Below are 14,040 nucleotides of genomic sequence, written 5' to 3'. Positions count from 1 at the left end.
TGTTTTTAATTAAAAAAACAATAGAACAGTAATTAAGCGTATTAGAAATTAAGTGATAATCATCCCAAATTGAATCTTTTCATGTTTCAATTTATTTCAAATAGCAATAGTTCCCCAATGTGTAATATAACGCCGCGTTAAATGGTATTGTTTTAAGCCGACGTTTAAATTTACGTATTAAATTCACAGTGAATATGAGTGCAGAAGGCCAAGGAGACTCTCCAAGTCTTGATAAGGACGATGACGCGTCTACACCCAAGATTCAACCGGGTACTCCTAAAAATTCACTAGGCATTGAAGCGGGTATTTCGAAACACCCTAGTGGTGATGGGCCAGGCCCACTAACGTTTATGGGTGAAGTGTTGGAGCCGTTTGACGATGATGTAGAGACTGTCATTGAGAAGAAGCTTCCGCTCGAGAAAGACAAAGGTCTAGATGTTGACAGTGAACTTGATTTTGAACTCAAATGGGATGACGATACAGATAACACCAATGATGATCAGTCTAAATCTAAAACTGATGCTAAAGTCGAGTCGGGACTAGACTGTGATGATGAACCTAAATCTGACAATGAACCGTTTAATCAAAAAACGCATGCTGCAGTCGATACTGTAACTGATGAGTCATTAATCAAAGAAAAAACTACAACAGGACTGGAAACTATTGTAATACCTAAGATCATTGAGAAACAAGTTGATGTCATTGATGAAATCAGTGTTGCCAGTGCTAAAGCATCAAAGGATGATGCAGCTCCTGAAGAAACAAAATTAATTGATGCTTCTAGTGTTGACAGTAATGTTTTCTTAGACACAAATATAAAGATAGGCTTAGATAGTGAAATGTCACTGCCAGTTTCAGAAAATAGTTCTCTAGATGAGCGTCTAGTTTATTCTGATGTGGAAATCCCTGAGATAGAAGACGAGGAGTTACTAGATGAATTGGATGCACAAATAAGTCAGGTGGATCCCAATTTGGATGAAAAAGTGTTGGAAGATGAAACAGTTACTATTAAAACTCATGTTGAACCAGAAAATATAATTGAAGAATCTGATGATACTGTACCTCAACAAACATTAGGTTCAGAAATGGATGTTGATGAAATAAAAGATGAGAAATCAGATCCCAATGATGATACTTTTACGTCAACCAATGACTTAGAGACTTCCTCATATGAAATCAATAATGAACATAAATTAACAAATCCTGATGTTATGTTGGAAATACCTACACAAGAATTGATTGAGACATTTGATGATTCAGATATGTCTGATGCAGCCTTGGAGTATGATGAAGATGTTTTACTTAATAATGATGTTGCTGATAATGACACGGTTCTCATTGAAGGTAAATTACAAATCACTGATGATTTAAAAAATGCTAATGAAAATAAAGAAACTACATGTGATGAGGATAAAATACAGAGTGACATTATCATAAATGTACAACCAGATATCCTGCAAATTGAGGATACCAAAGTATCAACAAAAACTTCTGAGATGATGGATGAGGATGAATTGCTTGAAAGCAGTTCAGAAAATGATTTTCCTACAAATATAGAAGTAACAGCATCTGATAATAATGAAATTAACCTAATGGACGTAGATACTGAGAATGAAGACAGTCATGCTGATATAATTCTTGAAGCATCACATTTAGAACCAAAAGTTATTGAAGAAACTGAAGATCCCATAGCTGATTTAGCATCAACAACTACTTTGAAAGCAGAAGATATAAATATTCCAGCTGCTTTATCACCAAAACTTGACACAGAAGTTGTCAAAATCAGTTCATCAAGTGACATAGAGGCAGTGAGTGTAAACATAAAGGAAATCACTCCTGTTGTTGAAATGACACCTGAAATGGACAAAGAACTCAAAGAAACTCATTCTTCTGCTGATTTTGTGCCAAAAATGATTCCAGAAACTATGGAAGTCGTTTGTACAGCTGAAGTGCCAACAGTAGCTGGTGCTGTCAAAGAAGTCACTGATGACGATGATGCTTTAGAAAAAGTTGTTAAGGAATTTACAACCAGTCCTGCTGAAACAGAGCCAGAAGTGCCTTCAGAGGCGACAGCGAGTTGCAAAGCTAACCCAGAAAATATCACAGCTGTCAAAGAAGTTATTACTATCAATCATAATCCACTAAAGGTAGTTGAAGAAATTAAAACCACTCTTGAAATAGATCCAGAAGTATCTGCAGAGGTGACAGAAGCTAAGAAAGATACTTCTACTGAAGCTGACTTAGAAGTTGCACCTGTCAAAGAAGTTTCTACCACTGATGATCTGCCACCAGAAGTAGTCAAAGAAGTTAAAACCACTACTGCTGAAATAGAGCCAGTGACTACAGAAGCTAAAGAAGAAGCTGTTGCTGATGTGCCAATAAAAGAAATTGCAGGTAAAGAAGAAAGTAAAGACACAGCGCAACCTTCAACATCTAAATACATGCAGGAGTCTTCTGATGAAGACCAGGAACCTACCGACAGTCTTGGATTGCTGGCAGAGTCCTCGAGAGTGATGGATGATGATGATGAACAGGAACATGATGATGAAGATGATGATGATGACTTTGATCAGGATGATGGTAAGTGCATCAAGTTAGTTCACAGTTTCACACATTTAGAGCGAATTGTGACACAAAACCAAAATAGTTGTGATTTATGTAGTAATAAATTGTGTGGCATAAAGGACAACCAAGGTATAGGTAGTTCCACGAGAGTTGAGGTCACGCACACATGAACATGCCCTGATATGTTGCTATTACGATCAGGGTAAGATACAATATAATGGGTAGAGACCTTTTGTCCCAAGTTGGGCGTGGTATGTAATTTTCGAGAATTCTTATTGGAAATTCAGTAAAAGATCCAGAATTTCAATTCAACTGATGGTTTACGCGAGCAAATCCATGGGTGAAAGCTACTCTAAAATAAATATTAACACAAAGTCAAACTTATGTTACAGAAAGCAATCAAATGATAGATCAGTCTGAGGACTCGAATGCTCAGCATTCAGAGACTGAAGTGAAGGAAACTATGGAGGCAGACCAGCCGAATGTGGAGCCAGTACAGTTCCAAATAGCTGAGGTGCTGAGCACCACTGATATTGAAGTCTTGGGTGAGAGTGAGGTAAGTGAATCTAGACAGTTGGTAGCGAGTCAAGGGAAATAGGAAGTCAAGTAAATTTATTCTTAAGGTTTTATCCTCCAAAGAAGGAGTTAACAGAAGTGGGAATACCATTTTGGTGAGCAGTGTGCATCCAAGGGTGTAGGGATCTGGTACAGAACCATCCAAGCTAGTCCCTTGTGGACCTTGGTTTGACTCTGCCAACCTTTTTTTTTATATATACAAGAACAAGAAAAGTGTTAGTATCTGCTTTCAGGGTTTTTTCCGGACACATTCCCAAAAATAAATTCTTGTTAATGATAGGAGCCCTGTGACAGACGGACAGACAGACAGACAGACAGCAGAGTCTCAGTAATAGGGTTCCATGGGCATGCTTCGGGTATGGACCCTTAAAAAGGTTTTAGCCTAAACTATCTGCTTTATTTAATTTTAGTGAAATTTGGCATGTAGATAGCTGGACATTTGGAATAACACATAGGCTACTTTTTATCGCAGTATTCAAAGGTGATTGTACAACTCTCATCAAATTCAAAAAACAGTTAAGTGGAATGTGACCAGACCGCACACGAAAAGCCCACACGAGGAGATCCCTGGGGAGGCTGGAATGATCAAACCAGGGTACTTTGGAGATTTTACTCTCTATGGTGACGTACCAAATGCCCTTAGTCATGGATTCAATACTGAACATTTTCTGCCATTTTGCAAAACACTTCTTCCTGGCTAATTGCATTAGCTCAGCACCATAAGGTTTATCCAAGAGACACATACCATCCATAACTGCTAACTTAGCCATTCTATCAACTTTTTTCAAAATTGTACCTTCTGTAGGTTACAGAGAGTCTAGAAGCCACTGAAGATACGGAGGTGGAGACGGCTGTGAAATCACTGCTTGAGATTGAGGAGGCTACGAATATCGAAGAAGCAGTGGATGCTGTAAGTCATATAGTATTTTTACAAACTTGTAGCAACCTTCAATAATCGAATGAATAAATTAATTGACCCTAACGCCATCTAGTCAACATGTACACTAATCTATATCTATACTAATTATTATGAAGAGGAAAGATTTGTATTTTTACAAGATTTTTACTTGCAATGCCTTAATTAAAGAACTAGCAAATAAATCAAGATTGGTTTTTGGAGTCTTTTGTAATTTTTATTTCAACTCCAAATTTAGCTGCGCTGGTCTCTTTTTCTGGTTTTTCTGTTCAGTTTGTATTTTCGATAGCAAATAAATCATCCTAAATGTGTATGTGTGTACATATTTTTGAAGGCCTAGATTAGATAAGTCCATATTTTTGCAGGGTAGGACCTTGTGCAAGGTCCGCCCGGATTGCTACCACCATCTTGCTCGCTAATCCTGCCGTGAAGCAGCAGTGCTTGCACTGTTGTGTTTCGGCGTGGAGAGTAAGACAGCTGGTGAAATTACTGGCACTTGAGGTATCCCATCTTAGGCCTCTAGGTTGGCAACGCATCTGCAATACCCCTGGTGTTGCAGATGTTTATGGGCGGTGGTGATCTCTTACCATCAGGAGACCCACTTGCTCGTTTGCCATCCAGTCGAATAAAAAAAAAACTTGACTGTATTTGCAAGTTAAATTTTCCCACTGGTCAGATTGACTTGAAATTTGCATACTTAGTAAATCTGGTGACAATACAATAATCTGGTAGTGGCATCCTGGTGGTCTGGCCGGGACCGTCTCCGCAAGACGGAGGCATAGCAATACTTATGAAAAGAGGGGGGGATGCCAAAAATGGTCTAAATTTATGTGACATACATAAGTAACATATTGCCAGGTGACAGAAACAGTCGAGTGCGGGACAGAAGATGCTGGCAAGCTGTCAGAGGAGCCTGTCAAGGATGACGAGGCAGAGGGAGCAGCCAGCAAGCTCCGGGAGTTGTTGACTAAAGAAAAAGGTATGGTCATGGAATATGCTCGACTTGGTGGGGGCACTGTCATGACCCTAGAATTTCTTTTCACATTGAACTAACAAAATTTCAATAGAATCTTGCACTTGAGTTAGGGGCTGTTTCACCATCCATTGATTAGTGTTAAGTGACGGTTATTCGAACAAAGAAATAGAGATAGCATCACATTTAACCGTCACTTAACACTAATCAATGGATGGTGAAACAGCCCCTTAGTATAAATAATAAATAAATAAATAAATATCATGGGACAATTCACATCAATTGACCTAGTCCCAAAGTAAGCTTAGCAAAGCTTGTGCTATGGTACTAAGCAACGATAAATATAATTATATAGATATAGATAAGTACATACTTAAATACATATTAAACACCCAAGACCGAGAACAAACATTCGTATGTATCATACAAATATCTGCCCCGACACGGAATCGAACCCTGGACCTCAAGCTTCGTAGTCATCTCTAACCACTAGGCCATCTGGTCGTCAAGATAATAAATAAAGAAGATAATAAATTTTTATCATAAATTAAATGCACGATCGACGTGAAATGCGACTAAAAAAAATAAACATTGTGACACAACGTTATAATTAAATATATCTATATATAAAAAGGCAAAAAGTGATTGACTGAGTATCAACGCACAGCCAAACGCGGTTCTAGGGATTCAATTTAGCACGTAGTTCCTTTAAGGTCTAGGGGTGCACTAAGAAAGGATTTTTGCAAAATCACCCTCTAAGGGGTGAATGGGGTCCAAATTAGTATGGAAACAAGATTAGTAAGACTATTTTATTCGAAAACTTCACAGGGAGTATCTTAAGAGTCCGCAGCAAGCTTGATTCTCCATACAAATCGTAGTTACGTCCTTATTTTAAAATAACAAGTAGCATCATCATGATTTTTTGTAAATACAATGAGATAAGGCATATCTAGGCCTGAAATTAGTTTATGACTCTTGAAATGGTATTACAAAGAAAATAGAACGAGTACAAGTTTTGCATTTTAAGAGCCAAAAACCCTGTGCAGTTCGGTTAAATACTACGGCCAAAATATAGTTCAGATTGAAGTCAAAACCTATTTCCGGCATCGACTAAACTATGTAGTTTCATAAGAAAAAGCATTTTTCCGAAATGATTTTGTGGTTTTCAAATGAGAACGAAACTACGAAAATCAGTAAAAAAACTATACATTTTTTATGCGAATCTGCAGCGAATCACTCTAGCGCGGGGGAACGGTACGGGGGGAGGGCGGTACGCGCCGCCCTTGTCCTTGGTTTACGCTGGCCCTGCGTGTGCGTGCGTCGCTCGTTAGTAGTGACTCGTCAGCTGTGCGCGAGAGTTACGTAATATTATTTTGGTGAATTCTCTTCGTATCATAAACGCGATCTAACTACTTACGACTTGGACTGATAACGGATTTGATATTTCTTGGTGATACTGGTGGTGTGTGTGCACATACTGTTCGACGACCTTGGCTTTCTTATATGGACTTTGCATTTTTATGTTACAAAAATGGATAAACAGGGTAAGTACCTACCTAGATGCATTTTAGTCAATATTACCAAGTACTTATAAAAAATGGGTCCATATATCGGCTCGCATACTGACAAACGATGATTTGGACAAAAAAAATTATGGTTTTACTAGAAAAGAGAAAAGAGTACCTATGCGAACTATGGCGCTCCCATAAAAAATAATTATTAATGTTCTTGTTTCCAGAAGTGAAAAGATCATCGAAGACAAGATTATGGTTATCGGCTCGTAGGAAAAAAAAAGGACCGGCTCGTCATAAAAAGAAAACATTAATCCTAATAGGTAAGTTATAACTAGGACAGTAGCGTAAGATTTTTCTTCCTTGTCCTCTATTACAAGCTTTTATTTAGTTTCACCTGTCCCGATATTTGTCTGTAATCAAATCTTGCATTCGACCAACTTCTAGCAGTCGGATTGACTTGAAATTTTGCATAATTATGTAAATTGCGTGACAATACAATAATCTGGTAGCTGACATCCTGGTAGTCCGGCCAGAATCGTCTCCGAAGGACGGAACTCTTCAACTGTTACAATGTTATCGACTTGTTTTTGGTATAGGTACAAAATAAATGTAGTTTGGTAACAATGCTAGTAAAGTCGACAAAAAGTACAGTCAGCAAAAAAGCTTGTATTAAAAATGAATTTTCGTACTCGTACCTTTATTTATTATTTTTGTACGACGTAGGTACACCACACAAACTTGTTATTTCACTTATACAGGTCATAGCACTGTAATAGCACATTGTGTATTAGGGCGGTAAGTAAGGTATTACGAACGAAGTATTACCTCTGGTAGTCTCTGTTATTACTTTGACTAATGGCGACTGACGTCATTTCACCATGTATGTATTTTTCACATGTGCAGTACGCTTGGCACCGGAGAGCATGCCAGTGAGCAGTCTGATAGTGATAACAATACCGATCCTCCACCTCAACCTCTAAATTTAAGCAGGTTAGTGTTTTTATTATTATTTTTACTAGTTTACAATCTTTTATTTAACTTGCAATGTATGTACCTATGTACTCGTATGTATGTATGTGAGGCTCAAATCCTGCGAGTTGAATTTGACTCAGTTTCAGTGGTCGAATTGACTTGAAATTTGGTATACTTATGTGAATTGCGTGACAATACAATAATCTGGTAGCTGACATCCTGGTAGTCCGGCCAGGATCGTCTCCGCAGGACGGAATTCTTCAACGGTTAATGGCATCGACTTGAAATTTCGTATGATGTAGTTTAATAGGTAACAATGCTAGTAAAGTCGACAAAAAGTACAGTCAGCAAAAAAAAAAGCTTGAACAGATTTTTTTTTTTACCAAAAACTTATTTCACAGCTACTTACGTTTTTCACTTGTAGTTTTATTTTCGCTCTTGACTGCAACTGCACTGAGACTAGTACCTACTCGTACCTATATTGACACGGCTATTAAAGATGATTTCAGTTTATTATCTTGATCGATGTACACCGCACTTCTGTTATTTCACTTATACAGGTCATAGCACTATAATATCCCATTGTTCATTAAGGGCGATAAGTAAGGTATTACGAACGAAGTATTACCTCTGGTAGTCTCTGTTATTACTTTGACTAATGGCGACTGACGTCATTTCACTATGTATGTATTTTTTACATGTGCAGTACGCTTGGCACCGGAGAGCATGCCAGTGAGCAGTCTGATAGTGATAACAATACCGATCCTCCGCCTCAATTTCAAAATTTTAGCAGGTTGGTGTTTTTATTATTATTTTTACAAGCTTTTACCTTGCAATAGTTGCAATGTATGTACCTATGAATGTATGTGCAGGTAAAATCTTGCGAGTTGAATTTGACCCACTTCTTCCACATTTGGTACGGAAAAGTAGTTTGGATGAAAATGCAAGTACAGTCAGCAAAAAGCTTGTATTAAAAATGTAGTCGCGCGCACAATATGGCACCGAAAATCGAAACGTATTTTTTGCATAGCGTCACCGGCGTTAGAAGTTTTCTGTAGTAGTGTACGCCTCATAATGCAGTATCAAATATTTTTATTTCACCGTATACTCTGATTTAACCTTGCATGGTATAAATATAACGTAACTTTTTTTTCCTTTCAGAAATTTGAGTCCGAGTACTCCGTCCTCGACACCATCATTACAAATTGAACTTGATCATGATAGCAATGAGGAAGTCGTACGTAAAATGACAGGTCGACGAATTTTCAATGTTCAATATTTATTTGAACAAATGAAGGCTGTGGATCATAGTCCATTTAATTGCAGCTTTAAAGATATGGATTTTGTGAAGGAGTCGAGAATCGGATTCCAGTCAACTTTTCTTTTCAAATGCAAAATGTGTGGCAAAAAAGAAGCATTTAATAATGAAAAACTAGAGTCTAAAATTAATAAAAATGTTGTTCAAGCAGTCGTATGTTCGGGTAGTGGCTTTTCCCAATTAGATGAGCTTTGCGCTCATTTAGATATGCCATGTATAGCGGAGAAAACATTTGGGAAAGAGAATTTGTTGCTTGGGGATGTTTAAAAAGATATCTCTTTGAAGAGCATGTTTGAGGCAGGACTCGAAGAAAAACAAATGGCAATTGAAAAAGGAAACGTAGACGCTGATGGCGTTCCCTACATCACAGTAGTAGCGGACGCATCGTGGGAAAAAGATCATATCGTACCAGCAATTATAATTCATTATCCGGGGTAGCGTGCATTATTGGGTATGAAACTAAAAAGGTTCTCTTTTTAGGAATACGGAATTCTTATTGCTCTGTATGCGCTGTTGCAAGTAATAAAAAGATTGAGGTCAAGAAACATAAATGTTTTTAAAAACTGGTCTGGTAGCTCCACAGCAATGGAAGCCGACGTTGTAGTAGAAGTTTTAAATGCAGCATAAATATGCATGGCTTGAAATACACCAAACTTATTGGTGATGGCGATAGCAGTGTCATGAGTGCTTTAAACGAAGCATTGCCATATGGCCACTCCACTGCTATACACAAAATAGAATGCAGTAATCATTTATTACGAAATTATTGCACTAAATTGAGAAATTTGACAAAAAAAACTGAAAATAAACAAGGACCTGTCCCTATTATCATGAGGAAATGCCTAAATGATAACATATTGCGACTACGAAAGGCAATTAAAGGAGCAATAGACTTTTCTTCGAAAATGGAAGGGAAAACTTTTACTGAGAAAGTAAATGAATTAAAAAAGACCTACGAAACGGGCCTTGCCACGTTTTGGTGAGCATGCCAACTGCAAAACATATTTTTGTAATGGCCCGAAACCAGGCGAAGAAAACTTCATAGGCCAAATGAAAGATTGTGGCTTGTGGTATGACATATACACCGCTATAAGTCCTATTTTAAACAATGCCGAAAGTCTCCTTATGGGGCAAACAAACAATATTGTTGAGCAGTTTAATGCACTAATCGCAAAATTATAGGAGGCAAACGAATAAATTACTCCCTTCGTGGATCTTATGAGTCCCGTTGCTACGCAGCTGCTACAAAAAGAAACACCGGGAGTCTTGTAGCAACCATGAGTAAAGTATTAACAAAAAATGAAGAACTGGGGACTTACACGCAGAAGTATGAGAAGAGGCAGGCAGAAAAGGCGAAAAGAAAATCAAGCCAAGACAAAAAATCAAAACGAAGAAAACGTATCGCAGGACCCGATGAACATTACGGTGATATCGAAAAAGAACCAGATATGGAAGTTGAGCACTACGAAAAAAGAAAACAAGCACTCTTAGCAGACTTTTCAAAAAGTAAAATAGAACTTGAAAATATCCAAAAAGATACCGTTGGGCAGGCAACGAACCCTGAATGGATCAAACAACGAAAAATACGCCTTACTGCGTCAGTGTTTGGTCAAATATGTAAGAGAAGAGCTGCCACGTCGTGTAAAAATATTATAAAAACACTCTTATATAGCAATTTTAAAGGTAGCGATGCTACTAGATACGGCAATGAGAATGAGCCCATCGCTTTAAAAGAGACTGAAGCTGCACTAGGAGTGCAAGTATCACCTTGTGGTTATACATCCTCGAGGAACACCAGTATTTAGGCGCGAGTCCCGACGGAGTCATAGACGAAGAAACAATTGTGGAGATCAAATGCCCAGCTTCGGCGGCAAATATGACGCCAACAGAAGCTATTTTAAAGAAAAAAATTACTTTCTGTGTGTTGGACGAAAGTGATCCTCAGAAAATAAAACTGAAGCAAAATCACAACTACTTTTATCAAGTACAAGGTCAGTTAAATATTACAAAAAAAAGATACTGTATCTTCGTGGTGTGGACTCCAAAAGCATATTATTCGAAAAAATCGAAAAGGATACAGGATTCTGGGAGAGCATATTAAATAAATTGAGAAAATTTTACATGGAATGCATACTACCTGAAATTATAGATCCGCGTCTACCTAGAAAGTTACCGATACGAGAGAGTTCTTAAAAATAAGCGAATTTTCATACTTGTATGTATTAAAAAATAAAACACAATATTGTATGACTTTTTTTATTTTATTCAATACACCCAATCTTCAATGTGTCCAATCAAGTTGATGTTGTAGTCTATAGATATTATACTTTTCACTTCTCATGCTCGTAAAGTTCGTTTTTATGCTGAGATTAAGCGACATAAAATGACTTTTTATGCTCTAGTGCATAAAATAAAATCTTTGTCTAAGACCAAGCTAATCAGGTGTCAACCAGCCACAAACAGAAAGTTTTTAACTTTTTTATTTATTTATATAAAACTAAAAATTAACCAAATCAATCAAAATAAATCAATAAAATAAAAAATAGAATTATGTATATAGTAATTCATGAAAAATAAAAGAAACATAGTAAGTGAACCATTGTTTCCACTGTTGCTATTTCCTCGAATTAATCGAAGTAAAAAGCAGTGTAAAACTCGAGCATTAAACCCATTTTTCCCTCGACGTGTCTATCCACCCTCGCCGTACCGGAACGAACGTCTTAAAATCGTAAACGTCGTAAAATGGCTCGTTTTATGCTCTTGTTGTACAATCGACTATTTCACTTCTCATGCTCGTAAAGTGCGTGTTCATGCTGCATCTAGGCAACATACAATAACTTTTTATGCTCTAGTGCATAAAGTAGAATCTTCGTCTAAGGTCAAGGCAATCAAGGTGTGAAACCACAAACAAAAGAGTTTCTACATATTTTTTTATTTTTTTACACCTAAAAATCAATCAAATCGATGAAAATAAATCAATAAAACTAATATAGTAAAGCATGAAAAATAAAAGGTACAAAATAAGTGAACATTTATTTTTACTATTGCTATTTCATTTCTTCGCAAGCGAAGTGAAAAGCAGAGTGTAAAACTCTAGCATTGAGCCCATTTTCCCCTCGACGTTTCTATCCACCCTCGCCGTGGCTCGGGTGGCTATATGAACGTCTCGGGTAAAATTGCTCGTTTTATGCTTTTGTTGTACAATATACTATTTCATCACACTTGCTCGTAAACAGTGTCGTAAGCTGCAGGCTAACTTGGTTGCAGTCCTTAATAAAACCTAAGGGCCTTTTTTTGGCGTTATGAGTTGTTGCGCGTACTAATACTGCTGCGCGCGCAGGTTCTGCACGACTAGCACTGGAGATGTTCTGGAGATGTTCTACTGTTATATTCTACTTAGATACTGCAATAATTTCACCATTGTATGAAGATATTTTACTGCAATATTGTTACTGTGACATGTCTCTAGCTCCGCCTTCCCGCTAGCGCGCTCTTGCTTTCTTTCTAGCGCCCTGTCTTACTCTAGGTGAAACAACAACATTTTAAAGCGTTAGCGCGTGATCTCAACGCGGAGTTGAGCGCTACTTGCTGCGGACTCTTAACAACAAATAAGTAAACACGTGTTTCAGGTTTTTGAAAATTCAACCCCTGAAAGGGGGTAATGTGGTGACAAAGTCAATCGAAAATCAATCGTTGATATTTCAACGCACATACCAAACCACTGGACCTAGAGACTTGAAATTTTGCACATAGATACCTTATACAATGTAGGCATCCACTAAGGAAGGATTTTTGGAAATTCTAACGGTAACGGAAAGAACGGGATTAATATATTCGATTCCGAGTTACCCTATCTCAGTAACTGTAATAACTAGACTTCAAATTAGATTCACAAATAGGTATAACGTAAATTAAAACATCGATTTCAGGATTTTTGGAAATTCCCAAGGGATAAGGAAAAAACGGGATTTATATATTCAGTTTAACTGAATTCTATGAACTATAATTACTAGACTCTTCAAATTTGGCATAGAAGTAGGTGATTATAACAGTAAAAAACTGTTTTAAGGAATTTGGGAAATTCCCACGGGATAAGGAAAAAACGGGACTTATATTCAGTTTAACGGGATCGATTTTTCATTTTACTGGTCCTTGAAAACTGATATTTTGCATATAGGTCCTTGAGGAGTATAGGGGAAGACTACAAAAGGATTTCCCGAAGTTCTGACGGGAACGGGAAAAATGGGACTTTTCGTTTTACTGGTCGCAGAAGGCTGCACTTTTGGCATGTAAGTTGCTTGAGAAGTGAAGAAAACCATTAAGAAATAATTTCCCGAAATTCCCACGGGAAAGGGAAAAAAACAGGATCTTTCATTTTAATGGTCCTAGAAAGCTGAAATTCGGCATGTAGGTTGTTTGGGGATTGTAGAAGAGCGTTAAGAGAGGACTTTCCAAAATTCCAACGGGAACGGGAAAATACGGGATTTTTCGTTTTACTGATCGTAGAAAACTCAAAATTGGCATTTAGGTTCCTTGGGGAGGAGTGTAGGGGAGCACTACAAAAGGATTTCCCGAAATTCTGACGTTAACGGGAAAAACAGGATTTATCGTTAGTATTATTGCAATTTTACATTAAACAGCATTAGTATTATTGTGGAACCATTAAGAGATAATTTGCCGAAATTCTCACGGGAAAGGGAAAAAATGGGACTTCGTTTTACTGGTAGAAAGCTGAAATTTGGCAATGTAGAGGAGCACTGAGAGAGGACTGTCCAAAATTCACACGAGAACAGGGAAAAACGGGATTTTTCTTTTTACTGGTCGTAGATAGCTGAAACTTGGCAAGTGTGTTCCTTGGGGAGTGTAGGGGAGCATTAACAGAGCATTTCCCGAAATTCTTATGGAAACGGGAAAAAACAGGATTTTGCGTTTTACTGGTTGTAGAAAGCTAAAATTTCAAAATTCAAAAGTTTATACTGCACGTACGCTGCAAAAAGCTCTTTAACCGACTTCAAAAAAATGAGGAGGTTATGCATCCCGTTATATATATATATTTATTTATGTTTGTTCCCCGATTTCTCGCTCAATTGTGGACCGATTTTTTAATATTTTTTTATTCGAAATAATATCTACTCCTGAGATAGTCCCATTGTCACCAAATCAGAATCTGATGACGGAATTTCAGGGAAATCGAGGGCAACCCTCA

At 37.5% G+C, this 14,040-nt stretch overlaps 1 protein-coding gene across 1 annotated transcript in view; it reads left to right on the top strand.

The window, feature by feature from the left end:
* LOC141443753 (uncharacterized) overlaps positions 1-14,040 on the top strand; it is a 48,614-nt gene that overhangs the window by 517 nt on the left and 34,057 nt on the right. The window contains exons 2-5 of the mRNA XM_074109103.1: positions 190-2,580; positions 2,958-3,121; positions 3,947-4,051; positions 4,916-5,036. Coding sequence (XP_073965204.1) covers positions 190-2,580; positions 2,958-3,121; positions 3,947-4,051; positions 4,916-5,036 — 2,781 coding nt within the window. The remainder of the gene's footprint in view (positions 1-189; positions 2,581-2,957; positions 3,122-3,946; positions 4,052-4,915; positions 5,037-14,040) is intronic.

The sequence above is a fragment of the Choristoneura fumiferana genome, chromosome 28, assembly GCF_025370935.1.
Source record: "Choristoneura fumiferana chromosome 28, NRCan_CFum_1, whole genome shotgun sequence".
Lineage (NCBI taxonomy): Eukaryota > Metazoa > Arthropoda > Insecta > Lepidoptera > Tortricidae > Choristoneura > Choristoneura fumiferana.
Note: the sequence above shows the minus strand (reverse complement) of the source record. Positions and strands in the feature narration are given on the sequence as shown.